The sequence below is a fragment of the Anomaloglossus baeobatrachus genome, chromosome 5 (assembly GCF_048569485.1).
Source record: "Anomaloglossus baeobatrachus isolate aAnoBae1 chromosome 5, aAnoBae1.hap1, whole genome shotgun sequence".
Classification (NCBI taxonomy): Eukaryota; Metazoa; Chordata; class Amphibia; order Anura; family Aromobatidae; genus Anomaloglossus; species Anomaloglossus baeobatrachus.
In genome coordinates, this window is record NC_134357.1 from 535,015,488 (window position 1) to 535,034,754 (window position 19,267).

A 19,267-nucleotide genomic window follows, 5' to 3' on the forward strand; every position below is an offset into this window, starting at 1 on the left:
TCCACTTTCTACTTCCACTTCCTACTTCCACTTCCTCTTCCACTTCCTTTTCCACTTCCTACTTCCTCTTCCACTTTCTTTTCCTCTTCCTCTTACATTTCCTACTTCCTCGTTCCACTTTTTCTTTTTTTTTTTTTTTTTCTTCTTGTAGGCTTTTCCATTCTTTTCTCTTTCTCTTCAGTTCCCCTCGCCTCTTCAATCTATATGGACCAAGGTGCCCTGCCCCCTCGGGGGTGTAGGGGATCCTAACATCTATGGGGGACCGGGTTTCTCTCTTTAGTATCTACTGATAAATCGCTCTTCTGGTAGCCAGGTCACTTATGCTGATGGGAGGTGAAGTGAAATTGAGACCAGAGGTAACATATAATAGGTATGGGCAGTGAGGGAGGGGGTAGTGTATGCTGACACGGCTATTGACCAGGAAGGCCTTGCTCTGATGTGTTAGATTACAGAACAATGGGGGACAGGCTATATGTAAATGTGAATCAGTAGGCTGAGAGGGGATTGCGGAGCCAGGAGCATCACAGAAAAAATGGAAGTGATGAGACGATTGATTGTAAAGGGGGGGACAGTTGAGGGGTTGTTAGTTGACAATAGATTTAGGTTGAATAGTTGGGTTCAGGGAAAGCAACGCTATAAGCACGCCGAAAGAAAACTGAGGGCAGTTGGGGGGGGGTAGCCACCAGGTTTATAGTTAATGCCAAGAAGGGGACACAAGGTTGCGCCCAGGCAATACATAGTTGTCAGTACGCAGCGGAGTTAAGGCAGGGAAAAGACCAGGGAAAGGCGCCAAGACACACACAAGTGAGAACATATAGCGACATAAATGTCCCGAGATGTTGGGATAATGGTTAAATTAGTCACTTGGAACGTAAAAGGTTTGAAGTCTCCACATAAGCGCATGATGATATTACGACACCTTAAAAGACTGAAGGTAGATATCGCACTACTGCAGGAGACCCACCTGCAAAAAGGGGATTTTTTCGTATGCAAAAATTATGGGTGGGGGCGGTAGTCGGGTCGGGATCCCAGGGAAGGAAGGCAGGGGTAATGATCTTAATAAATAAACACTTTACTCATGAAATAGTGTCCCAAGACAGTGATGATGGTGGGAGGTACATACATATCAAATTAACTAGCCCGCAGGGAGAGTTTAGCATACACAATATATACGCCCCTAATAACGAACAAAAAGCCTTCTTTGACTTTATCACCAACAAATTGGGAGTGGATGTAGACCCAAATAAGATAGTGGGGGGAGATTTTAATGCAGTAGTTTCGAAAGAGGAGGATAGGAGGTATGGCAAGGAACAAGGTAGGCAGAGTAGGAATACAAAGGGTTTGATGGCCAAATTACTGGAAGACACAAATCTGCAGGACAGTTGGAGAACGCAACACCCATATGAACGTGAATTTACACACTACTCACACCCACACGAAGCATGGTCAAGGATTGACTTTATGTTAGTAGACCAAAGACTCTGGCACAGGGTCAAGGATGTAGACATAGAGAACATGGTTATATCCGACCACAGCCCGGTGACCTTAGACTTAAATGACAGAATACAGAGGGGCTCGGATTATATATGGAGATTTCCATCATTCTTACTCAAAGATAAAGATTTTATTAAAACATTAAAGGAGTGGTGGGAGGGATATTGCGGCACTAACAGCGGGCACGAGGAAGAGGCAATGCTATTCTGGGAAACAGCGAAAGTAGTATTAAGGGGGAGACTGATGGGGCATGTAGCCAAAATCAGGAAACAGACGCAAAAACATTACCAGGAGGCAAGCACTAGTTTGAAAGAGAAATACACAAGGTACCTAGAAAACAAATCCCAAAAAGCAAAAGAAGAGTGGAAGGAAGCAAAACAAGAGTTTGACATGTGGGTAGGAAAACGAGAAGAACTAGTAAGATCTCATCAGGAGGTTGACTTGCACCGATTTGGCAATAAGGCAGGTAAACTGCTGGCTAACCTGGCAAAGGGAAGACGACCGTTGACGTTAATAGCTAGTAAGACAAGATAGGATGGGACCAAATCGACGAATCCGCAGGAGATCAACCAGATCTTGGGGGAATACTTTGCCAAACTATATAGTAAGGGGGATGAAAATGGAGAAGGAGGGAGGGAGTGGCTAAAGACATTAGGACTTACACAAATAACCGAGGACGAACTGACTAGACTGAACGCGGACATCACAATAGAGGAAGTGCAAACAACAATAGGAGAACTGAGTATACATAAAGCATCGGGGCCTGACGGGTTCAATGGGGAATTCTATAAAGTACTAAAGGAGGAAATATCACCAACGCTGACACGTATGTTTAATAAAATGTTAGGGGGTACGGGAATGTCTAGCCACCTTAACACTGCATATATAAAACTTTTACCCAAGGGAGATAAAAATTTGGACAATCCAACGAATTATAGACCAATCTCACTAATCAACCAAGACCTTAAACTAGTGGCCAAATTGATGGCCAATCGATTGGCAGAGGTATTACCAAGGCTAATTTCTCCCGCCCAATCGGGGTTTGTAATGGGGAGAGCAGCCGTGACGAACGTAAGAAAGGCCATGATAGTAATGGACGCCATCAGACACAGGGATCCACAAGGAGGGGAGTTGCCAGCCATGATGCTGAAAAAGCGTTTGATAATGTGCAGTGGCCATGGCTGGAAACAGTCCTAGATAATATGGGCTTCAGGGGAGCATTCAGAACATTTATAGGTATACTATATGCAAACCCTCAGGCAAGAGTGGCGACACCCGGATTTTTGTCACGACCCTTTTCTTTGACTAAAGGGACGAGACAGGGGTGCCCGCTGTCTCCTCTTGTTCAATCTAGCCATTGAGCCTTTATCAAAAATGATCAATGGAGGAGATTGCTTTGAGGGCATTAACATTGGAACGGAAAAAGTACATTCAGCTCTATTCGCAGACGATATCATATTATTCATGAATAGACCACAGCATGACCTTTTAAAAACAATACAACAGATAGAGAGATTTGGGTCTATGGCAGGTTTTAAATTGAACAAGACAAAATGTGAAATACTGTTTCTGAATGAGCGAACCATGTCACCCCTGAAAACCTATGGAATAGGGGATCACATATGTGGGATACCGATAGCAAAAACTCACCTTAAATACCTGGGGATCCAGATGGGACGCCAGCCTGCCTCGATTTATGAATTAAACTTCAAACCGCTGATACAGAAGATAGAACGAGAGCTAAAGATGTGGGAGGGGCTGCCGCTATCCCTGCTAGGTAGAAACCACCTCTTAAAAATGATGAGTTTCTCCAAGCTGTTATACCCGATGCAGACTATTCCTATATTATTGAAACATGCGGATGTAAATAGACTGAATAAAGCATTTACAAGCTTCCTATGGAAGAGAAAAAGACCAAGAATTAGGGCGGAAAAACTAATGCTACCACTGGAAAAGGGAGGAATCAAGATGCCAAATGTGAGAGGCTACAGCCTAGCGTGCTTGATGAGGCACGTAATAGACTGGCTGAGGAAGACCAATAGCTATTCTAACATAAAATTGGAAAGTGAGTACTGTAGACCATGGGACTTGGGGGCAATATTACACACGTCATTGGCCAATATTCCGAGGAAAATTAAGCACTCCCTGGTATGTAGAGATACGATAATGGCGTGGAAAGCAGTGAGGAAAAAGTTTAACCTGTCCTGGCGAATCTCCAAATACCTAAATATCTGGATTTTTCTGGAATTCCCAGCAGGGAGGGAAAACAAACTATTTCTAGAATGGAGAAATAAGGGGATCGGTGCGGTGAAAGATCTGCTCCATGAAACGGAACATAGGTGGTTGACCCTTGAGGAGTTGGTGAACAGGTACGGGCTTTCTCCATTCCAAATCATACAATACAAACAGGTGGAAAAGGGAATAATGGGACTATTGAGGGATGTTAGAAAAGAACAGGTAATGAATGAAATGGACCAATTTATAATGAAGGATAAACAGGAGATTACTATCTCCTCCCTGTACAAAGATCTGAGAACAGCACTGGTACCACTGCACTCTGACCAGGTCTGGGGAGCGTGGGCACAACAACTAAAAGATACAGAGGCAGGGGAAAAGATACGGCAGGGATGGATGAGGATGAGGAAGGAGGTGATTAATGAGGGCAGGATGGACACACAGTTTAGATTAATGCACAGAGCAATTTATGGTTTTAACATCCCTACCAAGCAGACGATGATTAAAATAGAACATTGCCCCAAATGTAAGCAGCGGAAAACGGATTTATACCACGGGATTTGGCAGTGCTCAGAAAGTCAGAAATTTTGGGGAAAAATGAAGACACTTATAGAAAAAGTATGGGAAGTGGAAATGGAACTAGACCCATTGTTATGGATTTTCCACCACAGGACTAAAGAAAAGGAAGGAGGAGGAGATACACGGGGGACCACGATTCCAAGACTCTTTCATAATATTGCTATGATAGGGAAAAAGGCCCTACTACGCAGATGGCTCGAGGAATCTGTTCCATCAGAGGAAGAGGTGGTCAACCAGATTAAAAAGCTGCTCAATATTGAACAGTTGGAAGCCGAAAGAAATAAGGACGAACTAACGGGAAACTTTTTTAAAAAATGGAAGAGATTTATAGTACAACAGTATGGAGTTGCAGAAATACGGAAAGTGGTATCTCCTTTCACTAATACGGAATGGTACCTACTGGGAGACTTGCAAGGCACATTGGGAAAGCTGAAAATACACACGCAGTAGAGACACAACAGTAGGGCGAGACGAGGGTTTCAGAGAAATAGGGCTTCAAACGGGAATCAGAATATAGAGGAGCTGTGTGTTCTTTCGCGACTTATACCTGGTGTTCTGTGTATTAAAAATGTTGGGGGGGATAAAGTGGGAATAAAAGAGGGTGGGTTAAGACAAGGGTGGGTAAATTGGTAAGGTGAATTTATTCTTGTTCAAATGTTAGATATATTGTAATGATTCTGAAAACTGCAATAAAATTTGTGTTTAAAACAAAAAAAAATTAATTATAGTAAATCAGAGGCGCTGGCACTTTTCAAATCTGGAATGGTTGATAATTCTTCATTCCCTTTCAAATGGAGCACAAACTCAATAAGATACTTAGGCATTCCGTTGCCAGCCGATCCTTCAACACTATATAAGATCAACTATAAACCCCTGATTACATCCTTGATACAGCTACTCCAATCCTGGAAAGATTTAACCATCTCATTTTCAGGCAAATGCCACCTAATAAAAATGGTACTTTCCTAAAATATTATACCTATTTCAAACTTTGCCCCTTTTGCTACATAAAACTAATGCTAAACTTTTAAACACCACATTCCGCAAATTTATATAAGGGACGAACACGCATAAGTCTAACAAAACTACAGTTACCTAAGGAGGAGGGGGCATCAATATGCCAGATTTGAGTAAATACAACCTCGCTGCAAATTTCCGTTACATTTTGGACTGGATTAGGGGGAGTTCCCTTTTTGCCAACGTTCAATTGGAACGACAATTATACCCCCACACTTCACTAACAGCTTTGGTGCATTTGAAGGGGGATGAAGTTCCGAATGGGATTAAGGAGCTTCCAACAATATGGCAGACAGTTCAAACATGGAGAAGGATGCGGAAATTATGTGGGGCTAGCGCCTGTAACACACCATTCCAACCTTTTGTGGGGAACCCGAGATTTCTTAGGGGGAGGACCCCAATACAATGCGACATACTAGCAAGACAGGGGTGTGTCTTTGTGGCAGACCTGATGGATTCTGGGTATTCAATACTTCCATATGAAATACTATCACAACGCTTCCAAGCTTTTGCTGGAAACCCCTTTTTGTTTCTCCAAGCTTGCAGTTTTGCACAGAAATGCATAGCTAGTAAACCAAGATCCGAGCGAGGGTCAGACCTAGACAAATTCTTGAAACAAGCTAAGACACAGGTCTTCTCAACAAGCCATATATATGCTAGATTAAGACCCCATTGGTCGTGGGAGACGAGAGTCGGAGGACCCTCAAAATGGAGGGAGGTCATACCGGAATATGAAACTGAGGACTTTTTAAAGGCCACACTGATTCAAAGAAAATTTATATCAGCTAGTGGTTACACAGATATGGCATTAATGATTTTCCATAGGGCCTACATCACCCCCTATATTCAGTCAAAAATAAACTCGAGAGCAAACTACAATTTTTCCAAATGTGGCAAAGAGAAGACAGACTTATTTCATCACCTTTTGGGAATGTGTGCAGATTAGGGGGGTCTGGGGGAGCGTCCATTCAGTTATAAAATCCATATATAACATTAAATTCCCACTGACACCACAATGGGCTATTTTTAATATTCTGGAAGAAGACCAACTAAAACTACCAAGACATATTAAAGGAGCTCTTATTATATGGGCCTCGGCTACCAGGAAGAGTATATTACATAAGTGGCTTAGTCAGGAACCCCCATCATTATCACTTATTTAAACTAAGGTTATGTTTGTATTCAAGATGGACTGGCTGGACGCTCTCTCAGATAAGGAAAAGTTGACAAAATAATTTTTTGACACTTGGTCTACATTCATACCCACATTGCCGGATGTCTTTAGAACCAGACTTAGATCCCAGTTTAAACACACATCGTGGTATTTATTGAAAAATATAAGTGGACATAACCCAATTCCATAATAACGGACAACATAAGTTAGAGGACGCACGCAGAGAAGGAGGGGGGAGGGAGGGTATTGGGGTTTTGTTCTGATGATTGTAATTGATGGTAAATGAATTTCTAAAACTTGTCATTATTACGGTTAACAAATTTTGTATGTTACAAGTTTGTTTGTTTTTTTGAAACATAAAAAGTTGCATGCGTTTTGATTTTCAAGAAAAGTCTATGGGAAATAGGGCTTTCTTGTATGCACAATGCTTTTAAAAACGCTGCCTTTTAGGTGCAGAAAATTTGTCAAAATCTCTGCGTTTAAAGAAGCAACATGTCAATTGTTTTTGCCATTTTGGCAGCGTTTTGCTAACATTGGAGTCAATGAGATCTTTCAAAACGCACACACAATCAAATTCCTAGCGTTTTACATGCTTTTTTTGGTGCAGAATGCATGCTTTTTTGGCCAAATAAACGCATGTTTTTTGGTAATTACATTGAAGTAATGATGTGTCCCTTTACGCACACATACAGTGCCTACAAGTAGTATTCAACCCCCTGCAGATTTAGCAGGTTTGATAAGATGCAAATAAGTTAGAGCCTGCAAACTTCAAACAAGAGCAGGATTTATTAACAGATGCATAAATCTTACAAACCAACAAGTTATGTTGCTCAGTTAAATTTTCAACATAACAGTGTGGGTCAATTATTATTCAACCCCTAGGTTTAATATTTTGTGGAATAACCCTTGTTTGCAATTACAGCTAATAATCGTCTTTTAGAAGACCTGATCAGGCCGGCAGAGGTCTCTGGAGTTATCTTGGCCCACTCCTCCATGCAGATCTTCTCCAAGTTATCTAGGTTCTTTGGGTGTCTCATGTGGACTTTAATCTTGAGCTCCTTCCACAAGTGTTCAATTGGGTTAAGGTCAGGAGACTGACTAGGCCACTGCAACACCTTGATTTTTTCCCTCTTGAACCAGGCCTTGGTTTTCTTGGCTGTGTGCTTTGGGTCGTTGTCTTGTTGGAAGATGAAATGACGACCCATCTTAAGATCCTTGATGGAGGAGCCGGAGGTTCTTGGCCAAAATCTCCAGGTAGGCTGTGCTATCCATCATCCCATGGATGCGGACCAGATGGCCAGGCCCCTTGGCTGAGAAACAGCCCCACAGCATGATGCTGCCACCACCATGCTTGACTGTAGGGATGGTATTCTTGGGGTCGTATGCAGTGCCATCCAGTCTCCAAACGTCACGTGTGTGGTTGGCACCAAAGATCTCGATCTTGGCCTCATCAGACCAGAGAACCTTGAACCAGAGTCCTCCAAGTGATCATGAGCAAACTGTAGACGAGCCTTGACATGACGCTTTGAAAGTAAAGGTACCTTACGGGCTCGTCTGGAACGGAGACCATTGCGGTGGAGTACGTTACTTATGGTATTGACTGAAACCAATGTCCCCACTGCCATGAGATCTTCCCGGAGCTCCTTCCTTGTTGTCCTTGGGTTAGCCTTGACTCTTCGGACAAGCCTGGCCTCGGCACCAGAGGAAACTTTCAAAGGCTGTCCAGGCCGTGGAAGGCTAACAGTAGTTCCATAAGCCTTCCACTTCCGGATGATGCTCCCAACAGTGGAGACAGGTAGGCCCAACTCCTTGGAAAGGGTTTTGTACCCCTTGCCAGCCTTGTGACCCTCCACGATCTTGTGTCTGATGGCCTTGGAATGCTCCTTTGTCTTTCCCATGTTGACCAAGTATGAGTGCTGTTCACAAGTTTGGGGAGGGTCTTAATTAGTCAGAAAAGGCTGGAAAAGGAGATAATTAATCCAAACATGTGAAGCTCATTGTTCTTTGTGCCTGAAATACTTCTTAATACTTTAGGGGAACCAAACAGAATTCTGGTGGTTTGAGGGGTTGAATAATAAATGACCCTCTGAATCAACTTTTCACAATTTAAAAAAAAAAAAAGAAATAACATCTTTTTTGCTGCAGTGCATTTCACACTTCCAGGCTGATCTATAGTCCAAATGTCACAATGCCGAGTTAATTCCGAATGTGTAAACCTGCTAAATCTGCAGGGGGTTGAATACTACTTGTAGGCACTGTATAGTCCGACAATTAAATTAATGAAAAACAATATTTAAAAGTAATTTTAGCCATAAATATAAGATCACAGTTATCATTTTAATAAAATTAGCTATTTTGTGTATGAATTTAATCATGATATTTTTATTCTTTTTTTAAACATTTTTTTTATTACTTTTTGAATGTTAAAACTTTATTTAGTTGTGTATTTGTAATGAAAACGTATCTGACTTTAAGCAAAGAAAAAGCATGTAAAACGCGGTAAAAACTCGGAAAAAACGTATGCGTATTTTCAGCGTTTCTGTGGTCCAAACCATATTTGACAGACTATTTCTGCCAGAGGATGCGTTTACAACTGCAAGTACCTTGACGCAAAGTGCGCACATAGCCTAAAAATGGAGAAAAATTCCAAATGCAGTGAAATTGCAAAAGAAGGTTCAATTCCACACTATTTTATTTTATTTACCATGTTCACTACTTTTGTTTTTATCACTTTTTACTTAGTCTCCTTACGGGACTTGAAGCAGCGATTATCTGATCACTGTTACTATACAGACCAGGGCTGATGCACTGCTCTGTACATCAGAAATGATAACTTCCTATGATATCTGGTTGCAGCTGGCGTCCACAAGAAGTTAGTCATGACAGACACCGGGTCATCAGCTGTTCTGACAACCCATCGGCATCCCGCGATTATGTCATGGGGCCGCCAACGGGAGTGGGAAATAACGTGCTCCCTGCTAGCGCATGTTATATCGCGCTGTCACAGATTGACAGTGGGTTTTAACTAGTTAACTTTGGTGAGCGGATTTACAATCCACCTGTGGCTTATAGGCACATGCCAGGCTCGCATCAAAGGCAGGGACATGACCTATGAATAGTGATGGGTGGCCTCGCAGATACCCGTGGTACAGAAGGCGATCATGTTCTATGCCAATGCTCTGTCATTTCAGATGTAGCCGAGCTGAGATTGTTGTAGGACCTTGTGTAGATTACATTAGACCTGGGTGTTTGGGGGGGTTAATAAAGGGGTGAAAGAGGGTATAGTTTTTTGTATTTTATTTCAAATAAAGGATTTTTTCAGTGTTTGTGTTTATTTCCTTTCACTTCTTACAGTATTAGTAATGGCGAGTTTTATAGACCCTCCTATTACTAATCTAGTGCTTAGTGGCAGCTGTGAGCTATCATTTAACCCCTTATAACCTCGATTGCCACCACACCAGTGCAATTGGGAAGACCCAGGTAAAGTTCACGGATTGTCACATCAAATGGATTTTACAATCCTGGGCAGGCTGCTATTTGTAGGCTGATTGACCCCAATGAGCATGGGTCTCACCAGCCTGTGGATATCAGCCCCCAGCTGTCGGATTTTATTATGTTTTCATAGCTGGATATCAAGATTGGGGTGAGTGGGGGGAAACGCAAGCCATTTTTTAAAACTTATTTATTTTTGATATACAGCCAAGATGAGCGCATGGCTGTGGGCTGCAGCCTGTAGCTGTATACTTTATCTGCACTGTGTATCATAATATGGGAGGCCGTACGCCCATTATTTTTTATTTAATTTTATACCATGATAGATCCACAGACTGGGTCTGTGATTGCAAGCAGTCAGATGTGCTGTCACACAAGCGGGGGGTGCTGTCTAACTGCAACCAATCACAGATGCCAGGACTGTCAGTGGGCAGGAAAAGCCGTGCATATGCATGAAGGATATTGAGTGGTCCCGTAAGTAGAATGAGTGTAGCAGTGTACGGCTGCGCCGGAGACTCGGTAGGTATAAAGCGCTTGATTTACTTCTTTTTTTTTGCTACTTAAGTTACTGGACCCAATTTGTTACCCTGAAAACTCCGGGCCCGGCATGTGGGTGCTTTTGAATACTCGCGGATCCGGACTTTTACAGTCAGGGTCCACCCATCATTACCTATGACATAAATGTACATCATAGGCTGTGAAAGGGTTCAGGGCATAAAAACTATAAGTTAAAAAATAGCTTTTTTTTTTACAAAATTTTCCTCAAATTTCTAATTTAATTGACCTAAATTTACCACTAACATGAAGTGCAACGTGTCACGAAAAAACAATCTTGTTGAGATATGTTAAAGCATTTCAGAGTTTTTACCACGTAAAGTGACACTGGTCAGAATTCAAAAATTTGGCTTTGTCAGAAATGTAAAAACAGGCTTTGGCGGTTAGGGGTTAAGCAAACTTTGGCATTTTCACTAACAGCTATCAGTCAAAGGACTGATTACAAGCAGTCAGATGCGCTGTCACAAGGGTGGGAGGCGCTGTCTGACTGTAACCAATCACAGACACCAGGACTGCCGGTGAGCGGGGAAAGCAGTGCATATGCATGAAGAATAATGAGTGGTTCCAGAAGTAGAATGAGTGTAGCAGTGTACAACCGCGCCGGAGACTCGTATAGCGCACTTGATTTTATTCTTTTTTCTTTCTTTTCCTTTTTTTTTTAATTACGCAAATTGCTGGACCGAAATCATTACCTGAAGTTCCCTGAGAACTCCAGGTCCGGCACTTGGGTGCTTTTGAACCCGCACAGATCCGGACTTGTACAGTGTGGGTCCACCCATCACTACCTATGACTTAAATGTACGTCGTAGGTCGTGAAAGGGTTAAGGGCATACAAATTATAAGTTAAAAATAGCAGATTTTTCAAAATTTTTGGCAAATTTCTAATTTAATTGAGCTAAATTTACCACAAACATGAAGTGCAACGTGTCCTGAAAAAACAGTCTCAGAATAACTGAGATATGTTAAAGCATTTCAGAGTTTTTACCACATATAAAGTGACACTATTATTAATTATAATTACTATAATTATTAATTATAATTATTATTATACACTGGTGTGAATTGAAAAATTTTGCTCAGTCAGGAATGTAAAAACAGGCTTTCGCAGTTAGGGGTTAATCAAACTCTGGCATTTTCACTAACAGCTGGCTCAGTGTACAAGTGGCTGTCAGTCACAAGACCCGGATAGCCTGGCACTCCTCTGACTGAAAGCCAGAAGCTGCTGGGAGAAATAAAGTTAGTTTCCTCCCAGTTGCTGAGCTTTCAGTGCTGTATAGGGTTGCCAACAAATTTTTTATTTTCTGGACAGGTTATCAAAAAATTACAGACAGTATTTTTCTTGGACTAATTGGAAAACCTCGATAAATCATTTATAATTCTAAGTGATACATTTCTACAGGCCATAATTCTGATATGAACACATCAGCTGCATTTACTTTAAACTCAAAGTCTGTGGAGCCTCTGTTAGGAGTCTCAACACTGAAACTAGCCAGATATCCCTCCGGGAAGGACCTAGCCAAGGAGTGGCTCTTTTTAGGAAACCACCATAACCACCATATTAAGTGACCCTTTTAGTCAGTATCCAACTCTTTGACAAGTTTAAAGATATGACAAGGGAATTACCAAGGCCAGGTATCCATCCACAGACAGCTGTTTCGGGGTATTGCCCCTCATCAGTGTGGAGTAGGATTCTGGCCAGGTGGGGGCAATGCCTAGTAGACCAACAAGACAAAGAATTCACTTTAAACTGTAAAATAATTTCAGTAACAATCATTTGTTATGGACAGGGCAAAATAGTGATTATTATTATTTTTTTTTTTTTTACGGAATGCCCTAGAATTTCTGGATGGTTGGTGACACAGGTGTGGTGGCTGGTCAGCTTTGGAATGCTATTAACTTGCTCGTCATATCATACCGAGGCGCGTCAGGGATGAAAACATGAGGACCCGAGGCCGGTATCGTGGACAAGTCATGTGAGCGAGAGCCAGGTCAGGTGATCATGGCGGCATCCGATGATTGACATGGTCAGGACACATCAGCGCACAAATTGGTGTGAATTCATTATAACAGGATGAGCATCGGAAACTATATAGGTATATTTGAAATGCTTCAATACAGTAAAGGGTAAAACTTATTAATGACAGCGTTGGAGTTGTGAAAGGGAAACTCAGCAGGTTTTTGCTACCTCCTCTAAGAGCAGCATTATTTAGGCAAAGAGATTTGAATCTAACAATGTATCACTTAGATTACTGGCTGCAAGCTGTCACGGTTGTCACTATGTGCCTTGTGACTAGTGACAGGCTCCGGATTAGTTTTCTTTTACCATCTGAGATCATACACTTTAAATGTGTATTTTCGTTTAGGCAGCGTCGGAGTTTCGGGCTTGATAAATACCTTATGCTTCCTGCAGGGATGCCGGTTATGTAGATTATACGGGAGCATGGCCTGGAGTAGTGAAGTGGTGCTGCTGTTCTGCTGCTGTTGCTGAGTAGTGTGAAAGGACCTTGTTTAGTTACCTTCTCCTTTCCTTTGTTAACCATCCCTGTGCACCATTTGTAGTTCCCTGGTGTGGGTTATTGGTGTGCGTGTGTTTCTGTTTTTAAACCCCCTGTCTGTTGATTTTGTTGGATCCGGATGTGGTGGGGACATAGTCATCAGGGCCAGGACAGGAGATAGGGAAATGCTGGGGCCTCAGACGTTGCAACCTTCAAGCCTAATTCTAGGTAGAGGATAAGCCTAGGGCACTCCATTAACTTTAGGGGAATAAGAGGGGTCCCCCGTCCTGTCAACTCTCCCAACTGATAGACAAAAAAGACTGACTGCACTCATCGACAGTTTGCACTCTGATAATGCTAAAGTATGGAAACCATGAATGTGTGAACATGGACCTGCATTACTGCTAAGGAAAATCTAAGAAAAATTAGATATTTAGCATATATAAATGGCCATTTGTATATCTGCCCAGTTGCCCCTTCACAGCATATCTCGTACCTGGGTCCCTAACGCTATGCTGAAGCCTCTCTCTAGGTTAAAAACCTCCTGTGTATGGGCAATTAGGAACCTGCTATATAGGATAAGATTACCTGTGACACAACCATTCTGACACAGTGAAAGATATTATTGTTAACATGTAGCAGAGCTCTGGGAGCTGCCACTGCTAACATCAGGCTTTCAGTGTATATTGCCATAGACAGAAGGTACTAATCGCAGAAGGGGGCAGAGTCGAACTACAACTCACTGCTCCTCAGACCCATTAATGGTAAACCTAAGATGCTTAAACTAACATTGCAGGTAAACAAAAACAGACTTTGAGATAAGAGAAGGCTAGCTGTAAACTGCATGTTAACTCTTACAGCATGCTAGCTTCAGATTAAAGGGACTGGCAGGACATTTTTGCTATGTAAAGGGCTTACAGACATTGCAATGGGCATCAGAATAGATAATAGAATTATTAAAGTGCAAGTGACAATAAATATCTAATAAACTGTGGAATTATAAAAAATACACATACAGCTGATAATACATTACATGATATATAAAACAAAATATAATACGTATATATATATTCAGTATATGTGTATGAAGTATATTGTGTGCTGTGCAAAATAATTAGTGAAAAAAAGATTTTAGTGATAAAACCATCAAAATTGATATTTAAAATTGTACAAATGTGTGTATGTATATACAGGTGCATCTCAAACTAGAATATCATCAAAAAGTTAATTTATTTCAGTAATTCAATACAAAAAGAGAAACACATATATTATATAGTGTAATTACACACAGAGTGATCTATTTCAAGTGTTTATTTCTGTTAATGTTGATGATTATGGCTTATAGCCAATGAAAATCCAAAAGTCATTATCTAAGAAAATTAGAAAATTATATAAGATCAACTGAAAAAATGATTTTAGACCCAGAAATGTTGGCACCTACTGAAAAGTCTGTACAGTAAATGTATTCAGTACTTGGTCGGGGCTCCTTTTGCATGAATTACTGCATCAATGCGGCGTGGCATGTAGGCGATCAGCCTGTGGCACTGCTGAGGTGTTAAGGAACCCCAGGTTGCTTTGATAGCTGCCTTCAGCTCGTCTGCATTGCTGGGTCTGGTGTCTCTCATCTTCCTCTTGACAATACCTCATAGATTCTCTATGGGGTTTTTAGGTCAGGCGAGTTTGCTGGCCATTCAAGTACAGTGATACTGTAGTTATTAAGCCAGGTATTGGTACTTTTGACAGTGTGTACAAGTGCCAAGAACTGGTGGAAAATGGAAACCACCAAAAAGCTTGTCGGCAGAGGAAAGCATGAAGTGGTATAAAATTTCCTGGTAGACGGCTGCGCTGACTTTGGTCTTGATAAAACACAGTGGACCTACACCAACAGATGACATGGCTCCCCAAACCATCAATGATTGTGGAAACTTCATACTAGACCTCATGCGGCTTGGATTGTGGCCTCTCCAATCTTCCTCCAGACTCTGGGACCTTGATTTCCAAATGAAGTGCAGAATTTACTTTCGTCTGAAAACAACACCATGGACCACTGAGCAACAATCCAATTCTTTTTCTCCTTGGCCCAGGTAAGACACTTCTGGCGTTGTCTATTGGTCATGAGTGGCTTGATACAAGGAAAGCGACAATGGTAGCACATGTCCTGGATACGTCTGTGTTTTGTAGTAATTATTCTAATTTTCTGAAATGACTTTTGGGTTTTCATTGGCTGTAAGCCATAATCAACATTAAAGGCGGTTTTCGTGACGCACATCCGGCATCGTTAGAGATGTCGTAGTGTGTGACACCTCCGAACGACTGTTAACGAGCAAAAATACTTACCTTATCGTTGCTCATTGACACGTCGTTCATTTTCATATCGTTCCTCCTTCTGCGCGCAGGTTGTTCGTCGCTCCCGAGGCAGCACACATGGCCACGTGTGACACCTCGAGACCGACAAACAGCTTACCTGCGTCCCGCCGGCAATGAGGAAGGAAGGAGGTGGGCGGGAAGTTACGTCTCCTTCATCTCCTCTCCTCCGCTTCTATTGGGCGGCCGCTGTGTGACGTCACTGTGACGTTGTACATCCCTCCCCCTTCAGGAAGAGGATGTTCTCCGCCCACAGCGACGTCGTGAGGGAGGTAAGTACGTGTGACGGGGGTTAACGACATTGTGCGCCACGGGCAACGAATTGCCCGTGACGCACAAATGAAGGGGGCGGGTGCAATCGTTAATGCTATCGCACGTTAGATTGTAGCGTGTGATGGGGCCTTAACAGAAATAAACACGTGAAATAGATCACTTTGTGTGTAATAACTCTATATAATGTGTTTCCCTTTTTGTATTGAATTACTGAAATAAATTAACTTTTTGAAGATATTCTAATTTATTCAGATGCACCTGTATATACATATAAAACTAATACATACAATATGCGTGTCCATTAAATACATACACATTCCTTTTGGTGTACTACAAATTTAGATGTGATGAAGAAAAAGTACACATGATGGTAAAAAAGGAAAAGAGAAGAACTGAAAAAGTATGATACAGCTTTCTTTATAATATTTTTTATGTACATAAATATATATACATGCAAATACATGAAAAAAAGCTCTTGAACTTTTATGCCTTGCTTTTTCCATGGATATTTTTCAAGAATTGTAGACAAATATAATTTAAAGGATATTTTATTAAAAAGAATCTTTATTCTTGGCAGATAACTGTATCAGGAGACCAGATGGACAACTGACATCAATTTTTAAACCAGTTGACCTTAATATCAAACAAGATACAACTGAAGTGAATACCATTATTCCAGATATCCCATCATCCCTTCATAGCAAAGAACTATCTGATTGTGTTAAACAGGTCCTATCTCCTGATTTATCACAGACTGCTAAGAATGATAAAACTCACGAAAGCTACATAAGAAATCAAACTACTCTTACAACAAAGAAGCCATTTTCAAGGATAGAATATGGAAAAAGTTTTGCCCTCAAAATGTCTTTTGTTGCAGATCAAAAAATTCACACAGAGGACAAAAAAATGTCTTCAGAGTGTGGTGAAAATAACCAGAAATCAGGACTTTTTGAACAAGAGAGAATATATACTGGAGATAAGCCATATTCATGTTCTGATTATGGGAATCTGTTTGTAAAAAAATCAAAACTTGTTCTTCACCATAAAATTCACACAGGAGAAAAGCCATATTTATGTTCAGAATGTGGGAAATGTTTTGCAAGTAAAACATATCTTGCTAAGCATCAGAAAATACATACAAGCATGAAGCCTTTTTCATGTTCAGAATGTGGAAAATATTTTGCAAGTAAAACAAATCTTGTGAGGCACCAGAGAATGCATACAGGGGAGAAGCCTTTTCCTTGCTCACAATGTGAGAAATGTTTTACGCAGAAGTCAAGTGTTGTAACCCATCAGAGAATTCACACAGGGGAGAAGCCATATTCATGTTTAGAATGTGGGACATGTTTTTCATATAAAAATCTTCTTGTTGAACATTGTAAAATTCACACAGGAGAGAAGCCATTTCCATGTTCAGAATGTAAGAAATGTTTTGCAAGGAAGTCACAGCTTAATTCACATCAAAGAACTCACACAGGGGAGAAACCTTTTTCATGTTCAGAATGTGAAAAATTTTTTACACGGAAAGCAGATCTTGTAATTCATCATAGAAGTCACACAGGAGAGAAGCCATATTTATGTTCAGAATGTGGGAAATGCTTTGCAGATAAAGCATATCTTGTTAAACATCAGAGAACTCACACAGGGGAGAAGCCCTTTTCATCTTCACAATGAGGAAAATGTTTTACGCAGAATTGTAATCTTCCTGAACATCACAAATCTCACTTGGGGAAAAGTCATATAGAAAATAACTGTTTTACTTGAACTGCATATTTTGTTGCACACCAATAAAATCTAACAGAGAGAGAAACCATATATTTTAACAAACAATGTAAGAAATGCATAACAGAGACAGTCATAGTAAAGACACAAATAAGAGATTAAAATGCAGATCCTGTAACTCATCAGAGAAATCACACAGGTGAGAAGCCATTTTCAGAATGTGAGAAATGTTATGCACGGAAATCAGATACTGTAATTCATCAGAGAATTCACACAGGGGAGAGAAACCATATTCATGTTCTGAATGTGGAAAATGTTTTTCAAATCAATCATGTTTTATTACACACCATAAAGCTCACGCAGAGGAGGAGAAGCCATTTTCATGTTCAGATTGTGGGAAATGTTTTACAAGAAAAGGGACAGCTTATTTCATATCAAAGAACTCATACTGGGGAGAAGCGTTTTTAATGTTCAGAATATGAGAAATGTTTTGCAGGTAAAAAATATTTTGTTGAACACCAGAAAATACATATGGGGGAGATGCCTTTTCATGTTCAGAACTGAAAATGTTTTACCCAGAAATCTTTTCTTTTTGAACTTCACAAATCTCACATGAGGAGTTGCCATATACAAGATAAATGTTTTACTTGAACTTCATATTTTGTTTAACACCAGGAAAATCTCATAAGGAGAGAAACAATATATTATGACAAATTGTACAAGAAACAAAGACAGCCGAAGTGCAAAAAAAGGAAAGCAATTTATAATGTATATTCAGATTAATAATATATGCTGTTAACAATAGTAATATATGCCGTTAATAATAGACATCTGTTATGTAAAAAGCAAATAAAAAGCAATATTCTATGTGCATTGAATATTTCACATTATTTTTTTTTTATATATATCTGGGCGAGTATTACAACACTCTCCTCAAACCTCCCAAAAAATCCCCAACAATTCCTCCTCCATTTCCTAACACCCATGGCCGGCGTATGCACCCGGCATACCCGGGCAAATGCCGGGGCCCTGGAGAGTCGGGGAGGCCCTCTCTGCCTCGTCAGTTCTGCTGCCCCCGGACTGGGTCCACTCGCCTTAAGTTCTGCTGCCCCCGGGCCGAGTTCCCTGGACCGCAGTTCTCGGCAGGAATCTGCGGCTGCTGTCCCTTTAAGGTGCGCAGACCACAGCGTTCGCTGCGTCCTCCTGGTTTGAACTTCATCTGTGGGCGGAGCTACCGTCCGGCGTCCTGCTCAGTCCCACATATGAAGGAGGCGCAGTGCCATCCAGCGACCCCCAGCACAGCGCTTCTCTCCGGCGCTGTGTGGGCCCCATCTCCTCCATGACCGAGCAATATGTGCTACACGCCTCCCCCCACACTCTATTTGTATGTGCCCTCCAAGCCCCCCGATTTATGGGCCCCAGTGAGCTGTATGGGCTTCCCCCCCCCCCCTCCCGAGATGTATGCCCTGACCCTCCCGCAGAGCTGCATGTGTGGGTCCCGCAGAGCCACGTGTGTGGGCCCCCAAGAGCCATGTGTGTATGTGTCTTTCTGCCGATGTATGCATACAGCAGAGCAGTATGTGTCTTTATGTATGCAGCAGAGCAGTGTGTGTATGTATGTATGTATGTATGTATGTGTATCCAGCAGAGCAGTGTGTGTGTCTATACAGCAGAGCAGTATGTGTCTGTATGTATGCAGCAGAGCTGTGTGTGTATGTATGCATGCAGCAGAGCTATGTATGTATGCAGCAGAGCTGTGTGTGTCTGTATGCATGCAGCAGAGCTGTGTGTGTCTGTTAGCATGCAGCAGAGCTGTGTGTGTCTGTATGCATGCAGCAGTGCTGTGTCTGTATGCATCTATGCAGCA

General features: G+C 41.5%; 2 protein-coding genes across 2 annotated transcripts in view; both read left to right on the forward strand.

Annotated features, from left to right (window-relative positions):
* Positions 1-12,572, forward strand: part of LOC142312147 (uncharacterized) — an 80,899-nt gene extending 68,327 nt beyond the window's left edge. The window contains exon 7 of the mRNA XM_075351049.1: positions 12,384-12,572. Coding sequence (XP_075207164.1) covers positions 12,384-12,403 — 20 coding nt within the window. The 3' untranslated portion in view covers positions 12,404-12,572. The remainder of the gene's footprint in view (positions 1-12,383) is intronic.
* The window catches only part of LOC142312172 (uncharacterized), a 197,891-nt gene extending 179,629 nt beyond the window's left edge, over positions 1-18,262 (forward strand). The window contains 1 exon segment of the mRNA XM_075351075.1: positions 16,872-18,262. Within this exon segment, the coding sequence (XP_075207190.1) occupies positions 16,872-17,352 (481 nt within the window). The 3' untranslated portion in view covers positions 17,353-18,262.
* Positions 18,263-19,267: the final 1,005 nt, after the last annotated feature.